Genomic DNA, 14,723 nt, shown 5'->3' with positions numbered 1-14,723 from the left:
GCAAGGGTCACTGAGATCACAAACCTATTAAGGATGTTGTTCTGCCACTACATGCAGGTCCTTCTTGAATAAGGATAAATTAGATCCTCCATCAGCACTGCACAAACCAGTGGCCTGAATGATCACCAAGATGTACCCTGGTTAAAACTACAGATATCTCAATGCCTCTCTCTGTTTTGTTCTTAGAGCATACAAAGATGCTTCTCTCCACTCTATTCCAAGTAAAATCCCCATGGTGTAGACAGGTACTTCAGCGAGTCCCCCAACACATCTCATAACAGCTTACATAAGTGACACTGTTTTAGCAAAGTAGCACAGCTACTCACTTTTTTGACTATACATTGTGAAATACTGTATATTGAGAGAAATACGTGCTCTTCTGGATTACAATATTACAGACACCCTAGACTTCGCCAAAGTATTCAGTGAACCGCTATCACCCCTTTTGTTCAAACCAAGGTGTATATAAAGAAACATTGGCATTATCTCAACTTTTTCATCCAGCCCAGATTATCCTTTTCCTGTCTGGACTGGACAATCTGATTGAATAAAACTGCATCAAGATAGAGAACAATGTTACAGACTTTCATAAATCTAATGGACTGGAATGGCCTCTCAAGATAAGGACATATAAACCAGGCCTCGGGTCTATCAATAGTCTGCAGACGAGAGTGTGAAGTTCTCACAGGAGCTGAGATGACATCAGCCGTATGTAGGTTCCCTACTTTACAGATTCACAGGGGGACAGGTGAGTGGCATTGCATAACCAAAGAACCAGGACTCATTTACTCTCATTCATGTTCTTTTCTCCAAGCCTGGATAAGTCATTACAAACCATTTTTATGTGGATGACCTGAAAATAAGCACATGGATCTTGAAATACAAAGGAATAAAGCTATGGCACACTTGTTTTAAAAAAAAAAGCAAAACACACTATTAAAGTAAGCCAAATATTTTGATCTTTGAGATGTTTCATGGCAGGACTACATTTTGAGCATCTGTCTAAAATAATTATAAGAGAAATCTCATTTGCTGCCGCTGACATACCAGACATATTTAAACTCTTTCCCGGTGAGACCCACTTCCCAGGGATTTCCTTCTTGAACTAAACCCCAAATCTACAACACTGATGTGAATAAAACAAATCCAAAAAAAAAAAAAAATTAAATTAAATAATAAAAAAAAAACCCACAAGTGTAGATTTCCAAAATACGCTGTTTATTTCCTGGTTTCTACAACACAGTATGCTTCTTATTCAGAGTCAAGAATGAGATGCTCATGCTAATACACACTGAACTGAGAACACAGAGAATCCTTGTGTAAATTAAATCGCAAATTAAAAAAAAGAAAAGAAAAGAAATCTATTTCAGGTTGCAGGTTAAATATTCCAATGTTCATTATAAACAAATATGAGAATGAAAAATGAAAAAACATCCACTGTATGTACAAAAAGAGGGCCACAGACATTTTTTTCCCCTGGAATTTTCACACAGAGAAAGGGAGGGATGTTATCCTGCTTGTGTGGCTCACACCGGTTCTCCCAGGTCTAGCACACGGAATTTGTCCAGGTTATAGAAGCAGGCTTTCACCACTCGACCTCCAAAATACCTTCCGTTCAGATCCACCACGGCTGAAAAAGAAAATGTACACACACCCAGATACAGGTTATCCGGCACACATCCATACACATGTATCTGTAAACAAGAACAGTCATTCACAACTTTCTAAACCCCGATGTTAGATGAGAAAATTGTTTAATATACCACAGTGCTGTTGAGTTCTCGAATCTGAAGGTGTGGATTAATTCTCCCTAAGAGCATGACCTGGATATTAGTTCCAGCTGTAATTCAAATGTGCTTGTTCTAATACATTACTATCTCTATAGTAACAGCTCATTCACATGGACTTGTATGGCAGTAGCTCTACATATTCTGAGCATAATAATAAACAGATTAAAAACGTACTGTTATTAAACAAATAAAAATTTAATCGCAGATATGCTGAGATTTTCTGTAAGTAATTTTTTATGTTATGTTATTATTAACCGTTCTGAAAGGAGGTATCAGTTCCATCAGTAACAGGAAAGAGTTCGGGACAGAGAATTCTGCACTTTCTGTATCTAGTAACATGACAAGCTGTGTTTGCTTTTTCTTTGTCTCATCAACTTCAGCAGAGAGAAAAAGAGAGGCTGGTAAATGTAAGTGGATAAATATTGATAACTTTTCCCATCCATGAAAAAAAATGCACAGGACAGGACTACACAGCCCAAAATAGCTGGGTTGTGTAAGTGATCATTAAGTAAAAAGAGGACAAGCGTATATTTTATTAGTAACCAGAATGTGCTCTTCATTGCAAAGCAGTTTGTTTAATGCTCAAAGGAATCTGGTAGCAGAATTTCATTGTTAACTAATTAAAGAGTACAAATTTTCAGATTGAATGATGTTCTATAACCCCAGGATGACATGAACAAAAGCTTCTTTTTTCTGGTATGCACAGTTACAGTTATAAATACTTCCTGCGCTTATGTTCTATGTGTGAGACACCTTCATGACTTGCGGGTGAAATGACATTGCACCTGAGAGCACCTTACTTCCTGTCATTCTTAGAAAAGTGCTTTAGCATGGTTGTATTGTTTATAGACATTACAGATTATCTGCCACTCAAGTGTGTGTCATGCAAGTGGAATTTGTTCCAAGTCTGTTTCTTGAATCAGTTTTTTTTTTTTTTTTTTTTTTTTGAATGTTCTGTTTTCTGGAGAGGCCTGTTCTGAACATTTGTGCTTATTAGTTATTAAAGCTTTTTAATAAATAGTCGCATTGACATGATCCAAAAATCCAAATGATCCTCCACTGTAACAGATCTCCAGCAGTTTATCATATCAGATATTTTTTTTCTATAATGCATAGTACTAAGATAAGAGGTGAAGCAGAAGTATAGCTAATGCTGTAAAACACTATTACTACTGTGAGTAAAAGGCTTGCTGAAACCAACATTCTACCTTTTTTTTTTTTTTTTTTTAATTCACCTGGCAGAAGGTTTTATCCGAAGCTATTCGTGTGTGACACAAAATCTAATCCAAGCAAATAGTTGAGCATATGAGGGTTTAAGTGCACAAAACTGGCTTGTGGTTTGAACTGACAACCTTCTGGTCACTAGTGCAGTACCTTAGCGAGCGAGCTACCACAGTCCATGTCTGAGCGTGGGAATGAATGAATAAAGTGAACTGGTTTGCTTTGCCAGTTCTCTGGAGGACATGACTCTCCAGGGGATGTGATGTAACTTATTACAAAGGAATAAAAGAGCGATAAGGGAGATGATGAGAAAGAGAGAGGCAGAAAGAGACCTGAAGCACCTAATTTGGAGTCTACCAGCCATAGACACAAAAAAAGTGATGAGAAAATGCTCACCTTTAATGGCTGACTCAACCCGTTCAAATTCCAGGAATATTCTCACCGCTTCATCATCTGCCACATCTGAGATCTGAATACACACATAAACTGATTATGATTTCTACAACTGTAAAACAGACACAAATTATAGATGTTCCATCGACAAAAAGTGCCAGTGCCTAATTTGAAATCTGTTCACCCTTTTCCACCACAGAAACAGCTGATCACTTCCAACACCCACGGGCTGGGCTGGGTCTTGGAGTCAGCATCATTTTATCACCATGAGAACAATTCCAGCATCTCAAGTTATTTACATGAATGCCATTAAAGATGCAAACAGTGCTGTTCAAAGCAATAAAAACATGCATCTATGATCTTGCATTAATATTAATTGTTAATTAATAATTGTTGTCTATGATGACATTTGTGCGTTGTGTATTTGGACTTTGGTAAAATATGTTCTTAAAACCAGTAGAGCAACTTAAAATCTTGTTATTTTTTTCAATGTGTATTAGAATACTAATTTTCACAGGTAAACCAATAATTAAAAAAAAGTAGTCAACTAGCATTTTTCCATAGGTCAAGAAAAAAACTGTTTCAGGACATCGCTCTTTTTAAGTCATTTTATTTGTGCAGCAAAGGATGCAACAAACTGCACTTCAATTAAACGCATGTGCTGCTGATCTGACTCTAAACTAGTTGAATGGGATTATATAGTGATCTGCAACTTGCGGCTCTGAAAGCACTCTTTCACACAGTGCAAGGATTTTATTTAAATTTTATTTAGCTTTAATGAACAACAAAAATAATTGCAGGAGGAATTTAAGCTGTGACCCACACCAGCTGTCTGCAGACAAATAACCAATTACTCACCTCAAAGATAACACACTTGATGACTTTGCCATATTTCTCACATTCCTCTTTTGTTTCAGCTTCTAGGTCTTCATCCACCTCTCCTCTTCCCACCATGTTCTGCAAACATACACACACACGTTAAGCTCGTCACTAGTACATTTATGTGCTGCATAGTTTTTAAAAAGCAAAAAAAAAAAATCTCAGTTCTTACATTTTCACTTTTCATGTGCACACACACTGCCTTACACCACTTACCCGCAATAACACCACCTTCGTAGGGCACTTGAGGATCTCAGTCAGAGGGTTGACCTCATTCTTCTTCGTATCTGCCGACGAAGAAATATAGCAGAAACCTTGTGTTATATCACGACTGTTTCTTTTAACTGAACAAACATGAAACTCAGAATTTCTCTTTGAAAAAGGCTAGAGATACTGTCCTGGACTGTTTGCTATATTTGGTACAGCAAAATTTAATTATTTATTTGTTTAAATGAATGAACATGTTTGTTGTCCAACATTGTCCAATCTGAACGAGTAATGGAAGACTGTCTTACCCCCCAAAAAATTTTTTGCAAATGCACACTCATATAATTGCCTCAAATTGCGTTAACACTGATATATTTCCATATATATCTGTCAATTTGTGACATTTGTAATATTGTATTACAGAAAGTGAAATGGACACGGGCATGAAAAAGCAAAGTATTGCATGTCTCAAATGTGTCTTCAGCTAACAAAGGCAGAGAATCAAATCGAATCTATTATAGTGCCACACTGCCACAATGTAATGTATGTTGCTGTCCAATTGTAAATGTCGTTCTACACATATACAACTGTAAAAGCATGAAGAACAATATTTTAGTGCGTCCTATGGATCTCGAACCAGTTTGTATATTTATTCCAAATTTCCTAACAAAACTAGAAATATCTGACGCAAATATGCAGAATGCCCAGAAATACTGAGAGCACAGTTGTTTATTTGGACTTCTAGATTTACATGTAGGTCTAGAAGCAATTTTGATTTTTTTTCCCCCCTCCTAACCCTTCAAACTGCACTTTAATTTCACATTGCACACGAATGACAGAGTTATCTGAGAGACAGACAAACAGACTGACTGACAGATACATGTATACAGAACAACTGATAAATACACAGAGAGCAAGTGTACGAAAGTACTCATCTAGCATGATTCTGACCAAACACGAGGCAAGAATAAGTGATTGAAATATCCAAAAGCGTGCCACATTTTACGCCCCATGCTTATAGCAAATAAGATACAAGGTAATAACATGGATATCTGGAAGATAAAAACAGAAGCCTGATGTGTAGCTATGAGAGTAATGCACTATGGAAGCCAAACCTGCTGCTCCTGGATTATAGCCAGGCGTGTCAGCCGCATTCTGACTGGATCCTCCAGCTGAGAAACATACACACAGTCCACAAATGATTAACCATGTTCTTAAAAATGATAACCATGTAACTTGAATATGAGTTTATTCAACATTTAAAAACAGAATCATGGTTAACCCAAATTTTCTTGTGCTGTGTATGAAAGTTGATGAATGTGTGATTAGTGTGATTAGTGAGTGTGTCTGATTGCACTTGCGAGCTCACTCTTTTCTGTCGAGTCTCCAACGATGATCTTCCCACCCCGTTTGCTCGTTTTCTCCACTGATAGAGCTGTACTTAGCCCCTGTTCATGCTTGCCCAGGCCCTGGCCTTCCCGAAAGCCATATTTCTGCATAATCTTGTGCGCCACCGTTCCTCTGCAATATACACACACATACACACACCTAGCTGTGGCACATCAGACAATACAGCTATTGACAAGCACACCACCAAGTTTCTAGAAAATGAGCCTTGCTAGCTAAGTTCTAAATGACCATGTCTGTTAAAGAAATATGAAGTATAGCCAAAAATTAAAAGTACATAATTTTCCTCTTTATCGCAAATGTAGTAAATCAGTCAGCTGTTGATTTAGAATTCTGCAAAACATATTGGTTGGCTCAGTAATACTATTTGTAGATAAACAGTTTGATAAAACAGCAGAATAATCAGCAGTCAGGAGATCAGTTTCTCCTGCCAGTTTCGGAGGAAGAAAGTGATTCATTCCGTAGGACACTTTCTCAGCGTCAAGAGCTTTGCTACGTGGCTATGTTTTTTTAAATAGATAAGAGACAAATGGGGTCGTAATGGCTTAGTGAGGAATATTCTGGTCTACTCTTAGGCCCTTAAGCAAGGCTCCTATCTGCTCTTGGAGTGCTGTATCACGGCTCACCCTGTGCTCTGACTCCAGCTTCCTAATAAGCAAGGACATTTAACATTTAAAAAGCATTTAACTGCACTGTACTTGTATATGTGGCAATAAAGGCTATCACTGCCTTGTCAAGTGTCTGATGATTATTTAGTAATGCATGAGTAAACTACTGAAAAAGCAAACTCTGGACAAGAATTGTCTTGGTTAACTGTCAAGAGGAAAATTGTTCACATTGCATTCTTGCCCAAAATATGTTTTTAAGGAAGCTGTGGCGGCTTCCTGATTCTCCACAGATGATCTTCTCTCTCAATATGGTTTATCTCATGATATATTGTATATCCTGTGCCCATTATCTTCTTTCTTTGAGAAAACACACCTTCTCTTGTCCAAGTTTTCACGCATATTAAAAAAAACCTTTAAAAGGTGTAAAATAAAGCAGGAAAGAAAAGGTAAAAGTAAGGAATAAGCAGTGTTCAGCAATGACACTGACCCCATGTTGGCCAGGAAGGAGCTGGTGGGTCCTGGAGGCGAGCGTGGTCTTTCAGAGTCCTCATAAACAGGTGGCGGAATCGCCGCTTTGGACCGCTGACGACCTTCATCATCATATGAGTATGACGCTGACACAAAACAACAGACAACATGAGAATCAGTGACAGTGATACTGACCCACAGAATCACTTTCAACTTCACCTATATATAAGGTGGTGATGTTCAAAAAATACAATGAGAGGTGACTGATTTTTTTTTTTTTTTTTTTTTTTAAATTAAGTGATTATACTGGCTTCCATGTTACTGTGACAACTAGGCCCTGGCTTGTGGCCTCATGTCCAAAACCACTATGACTATTTCTTTTGCAGACCTTTTAGAACCTGAGCCTAGTGAAGACCAGTTTGTATGTAAACTACAGCATGCACTAGGACACCAACACGGGAGCTGTCTTACAACTACGCCAGATAAGGTTAGCAATCATGTCCAGTGCATTTGCACATTGCAACTACGCACAAACATAGAGAAAAAAAATACACAGTCACTATAAACAATACACAATAATTATAGAATTTTACTTACAATCCTTCTCCACTAGAGACGATGGAGGTGCAATCGCAGCTCCGCCCATAGCTGTGTGCCAAACAAGACGCAGGTCAGCATAAAACGTACAGAATGAAAAGTAGAATTGTGTTCAAGTATCAGCTGGATGAAAAGATCAGCCTCCACCTCTGGTGATGGAGTATTTTATCAAGATTTTCAGCCAGTTAGTAATGAAAGTGCAAAAATCTACCTATTCTTTCTTAAGAAACATTAAACAGCTCAAAAAACTAGTGATCTTAATACACTACCTTTACATACATTTTCAATTATCTGGTCTTCTTTTCCACTGCACATAAAATCATTATTTTGAATACATTAACATTAAATTAAATTACTATGGAATAAAATGTGATGATATCGTGTAATGCAGTGTTTTATTCCTCTTATGGTACGATTTACCACCTAGTGCCACCTGAATTTTCAGGACATAACAGATGTATCTATCACAGTGACTATTGCAATGTAAATCTAAAATTCTAAATCCTAAGAATAGTCTAGATTGTCCACTAGTTTGTGGAAAATGCATTCTGTAGTGCATCATGCCAGAACTTCTTGCAGCATGAACATAAATATCAAGTGCATTTAATTTGGGAATGTGGATTTGGAGCATGGATTTTTCTTTCTTTGATTGTTGGATGAAAAGGAATAAAATGCTAGTGACTGTAGAATCAGCATCTTTCTAAGCTTACTTTCTGCCAGGTTTTAAGAGGGGGGAGAAAAAAAAAACAGATAGGTCATAATCCACCTTGTGCAACATAGCTAGTGAGTAAGACAGTAAGAGCATGTGATAACAGAGCCGATGTTTCAGAAGACACCTACTTCTCTTCCTCTTCTCTTTCTCATACTCCTCTTCTTCGTCAGAGTCTGCCTCTGAAGGGAAGCGAGAGAAACCGCTGGGCGCGCTTCCTTCATGACGTTCTTTGCGTTTCCTGCAGGAGCAAAATACACCAGAGAGCTTAACAGTGAGACGACTATCAACAGATCAGAGATATATATTGTATGATTAGTATAGTATACACGCATACTTCTCCCTCTCCTCAATCTCCTTCTGTCGCTCCTGCTCTCTCTGCCTCTGGCGCTCCTCTCGCTGTCTTTTCACCACTTTCTCATAATCGTTGGGGAACATGGGATCATATTCGTCGGCGAGCGGGATCAGGACATCGCCAGAGGAAAAGCCAGGGGGTGCAGAGTCCTGTTTCATACACACAAATTGTTATGTATAATATTTTAACGTTATTAATGTATTAACATACACATACATAATATGTTCGATTGCGTTTCTTGATGCCATTTTGTAAAACGTTGTAATTAAAGACAATCCTGCACATGCACAGTCCTCACCTTCATCCCCGCTGCTGTGTGTGGAGGTGTGTCTGAGATCTGTCTGTCATCTACACTGCTTCCCCTTTTCAGATCGATGACCGGAGCCAGAACATTTGACTGCCTCATCCTCTGTGTCTGCAATACATTAGTGATTCATGTGAAAAACTCAAACTCAAAAACATTCAAGTCACATTTTTACATGTTGAAATCATTTTAGGGAAACAAAGTGGACAAAGTGTGAAAAAATGTTACAGCATAGGTTTTTGCCACATTCTTTTAAGAAATGGTTGAGCTGGGTCAGTATTCAACAGATAAGTGGCTAAGAGTTGTTGGGTCATAAAAAATAAAAGCCAATCAGGTTCCAATATGCAAATGTATGATTTACCAGGCAAACATGGTGGGGCATTTGCAGTTTGCATACTCACAGTATCAGGATTTCATAATGATGGTGTTCATATCATGCAATTTATTACCGCCAAGTATGAAGGCCAAGTTGCTGCGGCGCCCGGGGAGCAGTTTGGGGGTTCGGTGCCTTTGCTCAAGGGTCTCACCTCAGTCGTGGTTTTGAGGGTGGGAGAGAGCGCTGGTCATTCACTCCCCCCACTTACAATTCCTGCCGGACCTGAGACTCAAACCCATGACCTTCAGGTTCACCTTCGGGTTGCAAGTCCGACTCTCTATCCATTAGGCCACGACTGCCCCACATTTACAGGCTTCAACAGCTTTTGTTTAATTTTACAATAATAATTTCAATTTTACAATACATTGACTTTGTCGTAACATAGATTTTATATCTAGGGACTGGGAGCACCATGTCAAAGCTTGAGTCTGTCGTCACTGAATCATTTTTTTCTGGATTTGGATGCATGTTTCAGAGCATTGTCCTGCGACTCAACCATGATTCATCTGTAACTCAACCATCATTCATCTGTAACTCAACCATCATTCATCTGTAACTCAACCATGATTCATCTGTAACTTCCTGGCAGAGGCAGTCAGATTCTCATTTAAAATTTCTGGTATTTGATGCAATCATTAATGCAATCATTTAATGCAATCATTTAATGCAATCAAAGAGTAGTGGAAGCTCAGTGGATAAGACATTGGACTACTATTCGGAAGGTCAAACCCCAGCACCGTCAAGCTGCCACTGTTGGGCCCTTGAGCAAAGCCCTTAACCATAAATGAGATACATGTGGACGTGATAAGAGTGTCTGCCAAATGCCATAAATGTAAATGTAAGAACAATCAATGCCATATCATGCAATTTACATTTCCCTACAGAAAACAATTTAAAATTACTATAAGTTCACAGACAAAATCCCTGTTAATTAACTAAAGTAATTAAACAATTAAAACAATAACAAGCTTACATGAAATCTTTTTTTGTTGTTGTTTTTCTTATGACAAAGCTTGACACCACTGTTGTTATATCGATTTTATGCATCATGCAGTTCAGCACTACTCATGACACTCACAATACTCACGGTAGAAATGAACATCATGACATGCTTTGTCACAATACTTGACTACATATCATCATACTGGCCATTTCTGTTTTAGTTTAAATCAAACAAAGCTCATATCATGTGTTTAAACACAAATTATACTTACATATATTCTCAAATAAATAAAGTTAAGCACCAACAGTGTGTACCTTTGCCTGTGTCAGGGCAGCTTTCTTCACTTTAAGCTGGGACTGCAACAGTTTGAAGTTCTTCGACCAGCCTTCAGTTTTTGCATCGCTGGTGGCGACCCCCAAATCATCATACAGAGACATGGTAGCCTGCACACACATACACATGGAAAGGAGAAAAATTAGGCTGCATCCTATTCAGTGAATAGAACTAAAGAAATATATATTTTAATTCTCAAACGATTTGGGATTAGGCTTTCTACATACAAAAAATAACTCTAAAATCATTCATTGTTTAACATCTAGGGCAGCAAACAGAATGTAAAAACCATTCCAGTACACTCTGGTGTACAGGATCCAAATATTAAGTGGTTCCTCACTGGTCATGTAGTGCACCACACAATAAATAGACGTTACTATTTCATATATTATATATACTGCACTTATATAAACATTTGTGCTTCAGCACTAATAACTAACTCTGGTTATTATTAAACACCACACTGCTACAGATGATCAACACACTTATTCCTGCCAAAACATGACTCAATCTGCTAACCAAATTACAATTTCATAACAGCAAAGATGTCTGGGATTGAGTATCTGGCATTATTACACCTATTATCGCTATAATACACTGTTAATCGGTCTAGTATCTAAAACATAGCTATAGCGTTAGCTAGCTGGAGGGAAAAGCAGTTAAATAAGCAGCCAACAAACACAAACAAAACAGCAAGAAGCAGCGACACCGCAGTGTTTTGAAAACCGACTCGACTTTTCCTCCAGTAAACACTCTACTGAGAAAAATACCAACCAAAAGTCAAAGAGTTCAGTATATTCCACAAAATTAGCACAACATGCTAGCTAAAACTGCGCCGTCGCGTTTTGTCGCGTTTACATGACGTCATCAGTAAAGTGACCATCCTCTGCCTTTACTCGTTGCTTTGCTGCCCTCTAGTGGAACAATCTAAATGGTTCCATACTGGTCACTTTATTAGGAACACTTACATAAGTCAAGTCAGGTCAAGAGGCTTTTATTGTCATTTCAACTATATATAGCTGACGCAGTACACAGTGAAATGAGACAACGTTTCTCCAGAACCTTGGTGCTACATAAAACAACATCGTCACCTCACACAACATAGAGTTACAAAACACAGAGCTGAGGACTAGACTAAGTTGTCCTAGTCACATAAAGTGCGTCGTGTGCAACCTAGTGCAACAGTGCAAAACAAAACAGTGCAGAACAGACAACACGAGACAGTGCAGGACAAGTACACAAACACAAAATAGCAGCAACCCGTAACCTACTGTATATATATTTATTTACAGTGCAATGTGCAAATTTACAAGTAATAAAGTAGCAGTGCCAGTGATGTGCAAAAAGAACCGAGCAGAGCAGCAGTAGCAGTGGTGGAATGTACAATGTAAACAGTAGAACAAGAGAACAAGCCAACTTGTTTGTAATAACTTAATGAATGTATGAAGTTGAATGAGTGTGTGTGTGTGTGTGTGTGTGTGTGTGTGTGTGTGTGTGTGTGTGAGTTTAGTTCCAGTTCAGTTGTGTGTGTTGAGGAGCCTGATGGCTTGAGGGAAAAAACTATTGCACAGGCTGGTTGTGAGAGCCCGAATGCTTCAGAACCTCTTCCCTGATGGCAGTAATGTGAAGAGTGTGTGAGAGGGGTGTGTGGTAACTGTTCTTTCATGCAATTATCCAATCAGCCAATCATGTGGCAGCAGCACAATGCATACATGTACACATACATACATAACACACCTGAATTTCCCTTCGGGGATTAATAAAGTTTATCTTATCTTATCTTATAAACAGATACATGTCAAGAGTTTCAGTTAATGTTCACATCAAATATCAGAACAGTCAGGTGAAATGTGAGCTCAGTCACTTTGACACTGGTGATAGATGGGGTGTTTTAAGTATTTCAGGAACTGCTGATCTCCTGGGATTTTCATGTACAACTGTCAGCCAAGAACAGGAACCTGATCACGGGTTCACCACAGCTGGACAGCTGAAGACTGGAAAAAACATTGCCTGTTCTTTACCAAATCCCATTTTCCCCCATTCTGATGTATGATGTGAACATTAACTGAAGCTCTTGACCTTTATGTGCATGATTTTATGCATTATGCTGTTGCCACATGATTGGCTGACTGGGTAATTGCATGATTGAGTAGATGTGAAGGTGTTCCTAGTAAAGTGATCGGTGAGTGTATGAAAAGCACTGCAGAAGTCAACATTAGTAAAGTGACTCCCAGATCTTTTCAGTGAGTCAGAGCAATCAGGTCAGATTGGTGAAAAGAACCAGCTAAAATTGTTGGTCTTTGTTTATTGATCACTTATTGTTTAATAAATTCATTAGCCTGAATGGCTTTTTGACCTAGTAAGATTTTTCAGGGTCCTCAGTCCTCTCTTGTGGACTCCTCTTCAGCTCAGCCCACAGATTTTCACTGGGGTTTAGATCAGGGACTGGGATTGGCAAAAGCTTGATTCTTTGAATGCATCTCCTTATCTGTGACTCAAGAATAGTGTGTCCCTGCCTTATAAACCTGTAGTAATTCAAATGGTAGTAATTCATTTCTAAATCCTATCCTTATCAATGCAGGGTATGTGCTTTAAACATGAACATTCATTAAATAATTATGTGGAGGTACAGAACAGAAACAGTTAAGTGAACTTGCAGTCAAATAATCCACATCTTGTAAGGATATTGCATAATTGCCAGTAAGAAGCTGGAATGTGAAAAGCAATAGTATTGTGGTGGCAGAGAGTCTGCAATAGCAAGTATAAAGTGTCACTCAGTGTACTTTTAAACAGAATGTCTTCCCTGAGGCCAGAACTGTACAGGCATGCATTTACCGCTCTGTGGAATTTAAGGATTAAATGTGCTTAAAACTTTATGGCCAACAATGTAGAACGGCTCCACAGTAGGAACTCAATGCAACAAAAGTCAGTACTCCTTTCATTACTGAGATTCAATTCTTTTATTTTTTCAATACTTCATGTGTCCACCTGCATTTTTATAACAGACTCAATCTTCCTAGGCAGGAGGATACCAGCATTGCACAAATTTCTGGAGAGATGTTCTGCCATTCTTCAGAGGCATTTTTTTCAGCTGCTCTTTGCTGCTCTTTGCTTTAGAAAAAAAAAAGAAGAGCAGGCATTCATGGTGCCATCTATAAATGTCATCTCCCCAACACCTTTTGCACTCCTGCAGCCCCGTATCATCACACTCTCACCTCTGTGCTTCACTGTCAGGACTATGCATTCACTGGGGTAGTCCTGACCAGGTTCACACCAAACATGCTGGATACCATCTGAGCTGAACCAAATTATCTTGGTCTCATTTGACCAAGGAATGTGCTCCCAATATTAATCAGGCTTCTTTTCATGCTCTTTAGCAAGGTTTATCACTGCAGTTTTGTGCCAAAGAGCAAGCAACGTTTTTTCTCTTGGACACCATCCATAGAGGTTGATGTTATGCAGTGCCATTGTCTGATCTGTCAAAGAAAGTCCAATTTCCACGATTACATTACTCTGTGCCAAGTCTGAAGCACTTGTCTGTCAGGTTTTCAGAGATAGTTGTGCAAGTAGCACATTTTCCTTGATGTCATTTTAGGAGGACAGCCACTGCGGCTCTGATTAGAGGTACTATGGCTCGTTCTGTACCTCCTGATTACTGCTGCAACTGTGTTTCGACTGATTTTAGTTGGTCACCGAACATCCTGTATCCCTTTCTATGTTTTTCTATGAAGTCTCACAATCAGATTTTTCAATTCCTTTGGCAATTCATTCCCATATGGATCCATGATGCAGACATGCAGATAGACACAGCCCATTGGTCCAAAACTGATAAAGTTCTGGTGTTCAAAGGTCATTTTATAACTATGTTCATGCATTTAGGGTAATTGGAAATCACAGGTGTACTCAACTTTGCTTCAATGATCACAGGTTCTACTATAGGGCCTGTATTTTCAATATAGTCTTCCTAAAGTATATGTTTTTGATTAGATAAGGGGAAATATTCTACTTGTCATCCTTGAAATAATGCAATTATTGAGAGGTGATATAATTTTGAATCATTTGACATTTAAGTGATATTGGTTACTTAAACCACTTACAGGGGTGTATTCACTTCTGTGGTCTACTCTGTGTGT

The 14,723-nt window shown here is 38.5% G+C and overlaps 1 protein-coding gene across 1 annotated transcript; it reads right to left on the bottom strand.

The window, feature by feature from the left end:
- Positions 1-1,197: 1,197 nt before the first annotated feature.
- rbm17 (RNA binding motif protein 17) lies at positions 1,198-11,498 on the bottom strand. The gene is made up of 13 exons (XM_026923790.3): positions 11,365-11,498; positions 10,572-10,700; positions 8,933-9,049; positions 8,617-8,783; positions 8,411-8,520; positions 7,571-7,621; positions 6,993-7,119; positions 5,860-6,011; positions 5,606-5,662; positions 4,500-4,570; positions 4,263-4,361; positions 3,408-3,480; positions 1,198-1,630 (listed from the first exon to the last, which is right to left on the bottom strand). The coding sequence occupies exons 2-13, from the start codon at positions 10,692-10,694 to the stop codon at positions 1,527-1,529; spliced, it is 1,251 nt and encodes a 416-aa protein (XP_026779591.1). The 5' UTR covers positions 10,695-10,700; positions 11,365-11,498; the 3' UTR covers positions 1,198-1,526.
- Positions 11,499-14,723: the final 3,225 nt, after the last annotated feature.

Source organism: Pangasianodon hypophthalmus, chromosome 18, assembly GCF_027358585.1.
Source record: "Pangasianodon hypophthalmus isolate fPanHyp1 chromosome 18, fPanHyp1.pri, whole genome shotgun sequence".
NCBI lineage: Eukaryota > Metazoa > Chordata > Actinopteri > Siluriformes > Pangasiidae > Pangasianodon > Pangasianodon hypophthalmus.
Note: the sequence above shows the minus strand (reverse complement) of the source record. Positions and strands in the feature narration are given on the sequence as shown.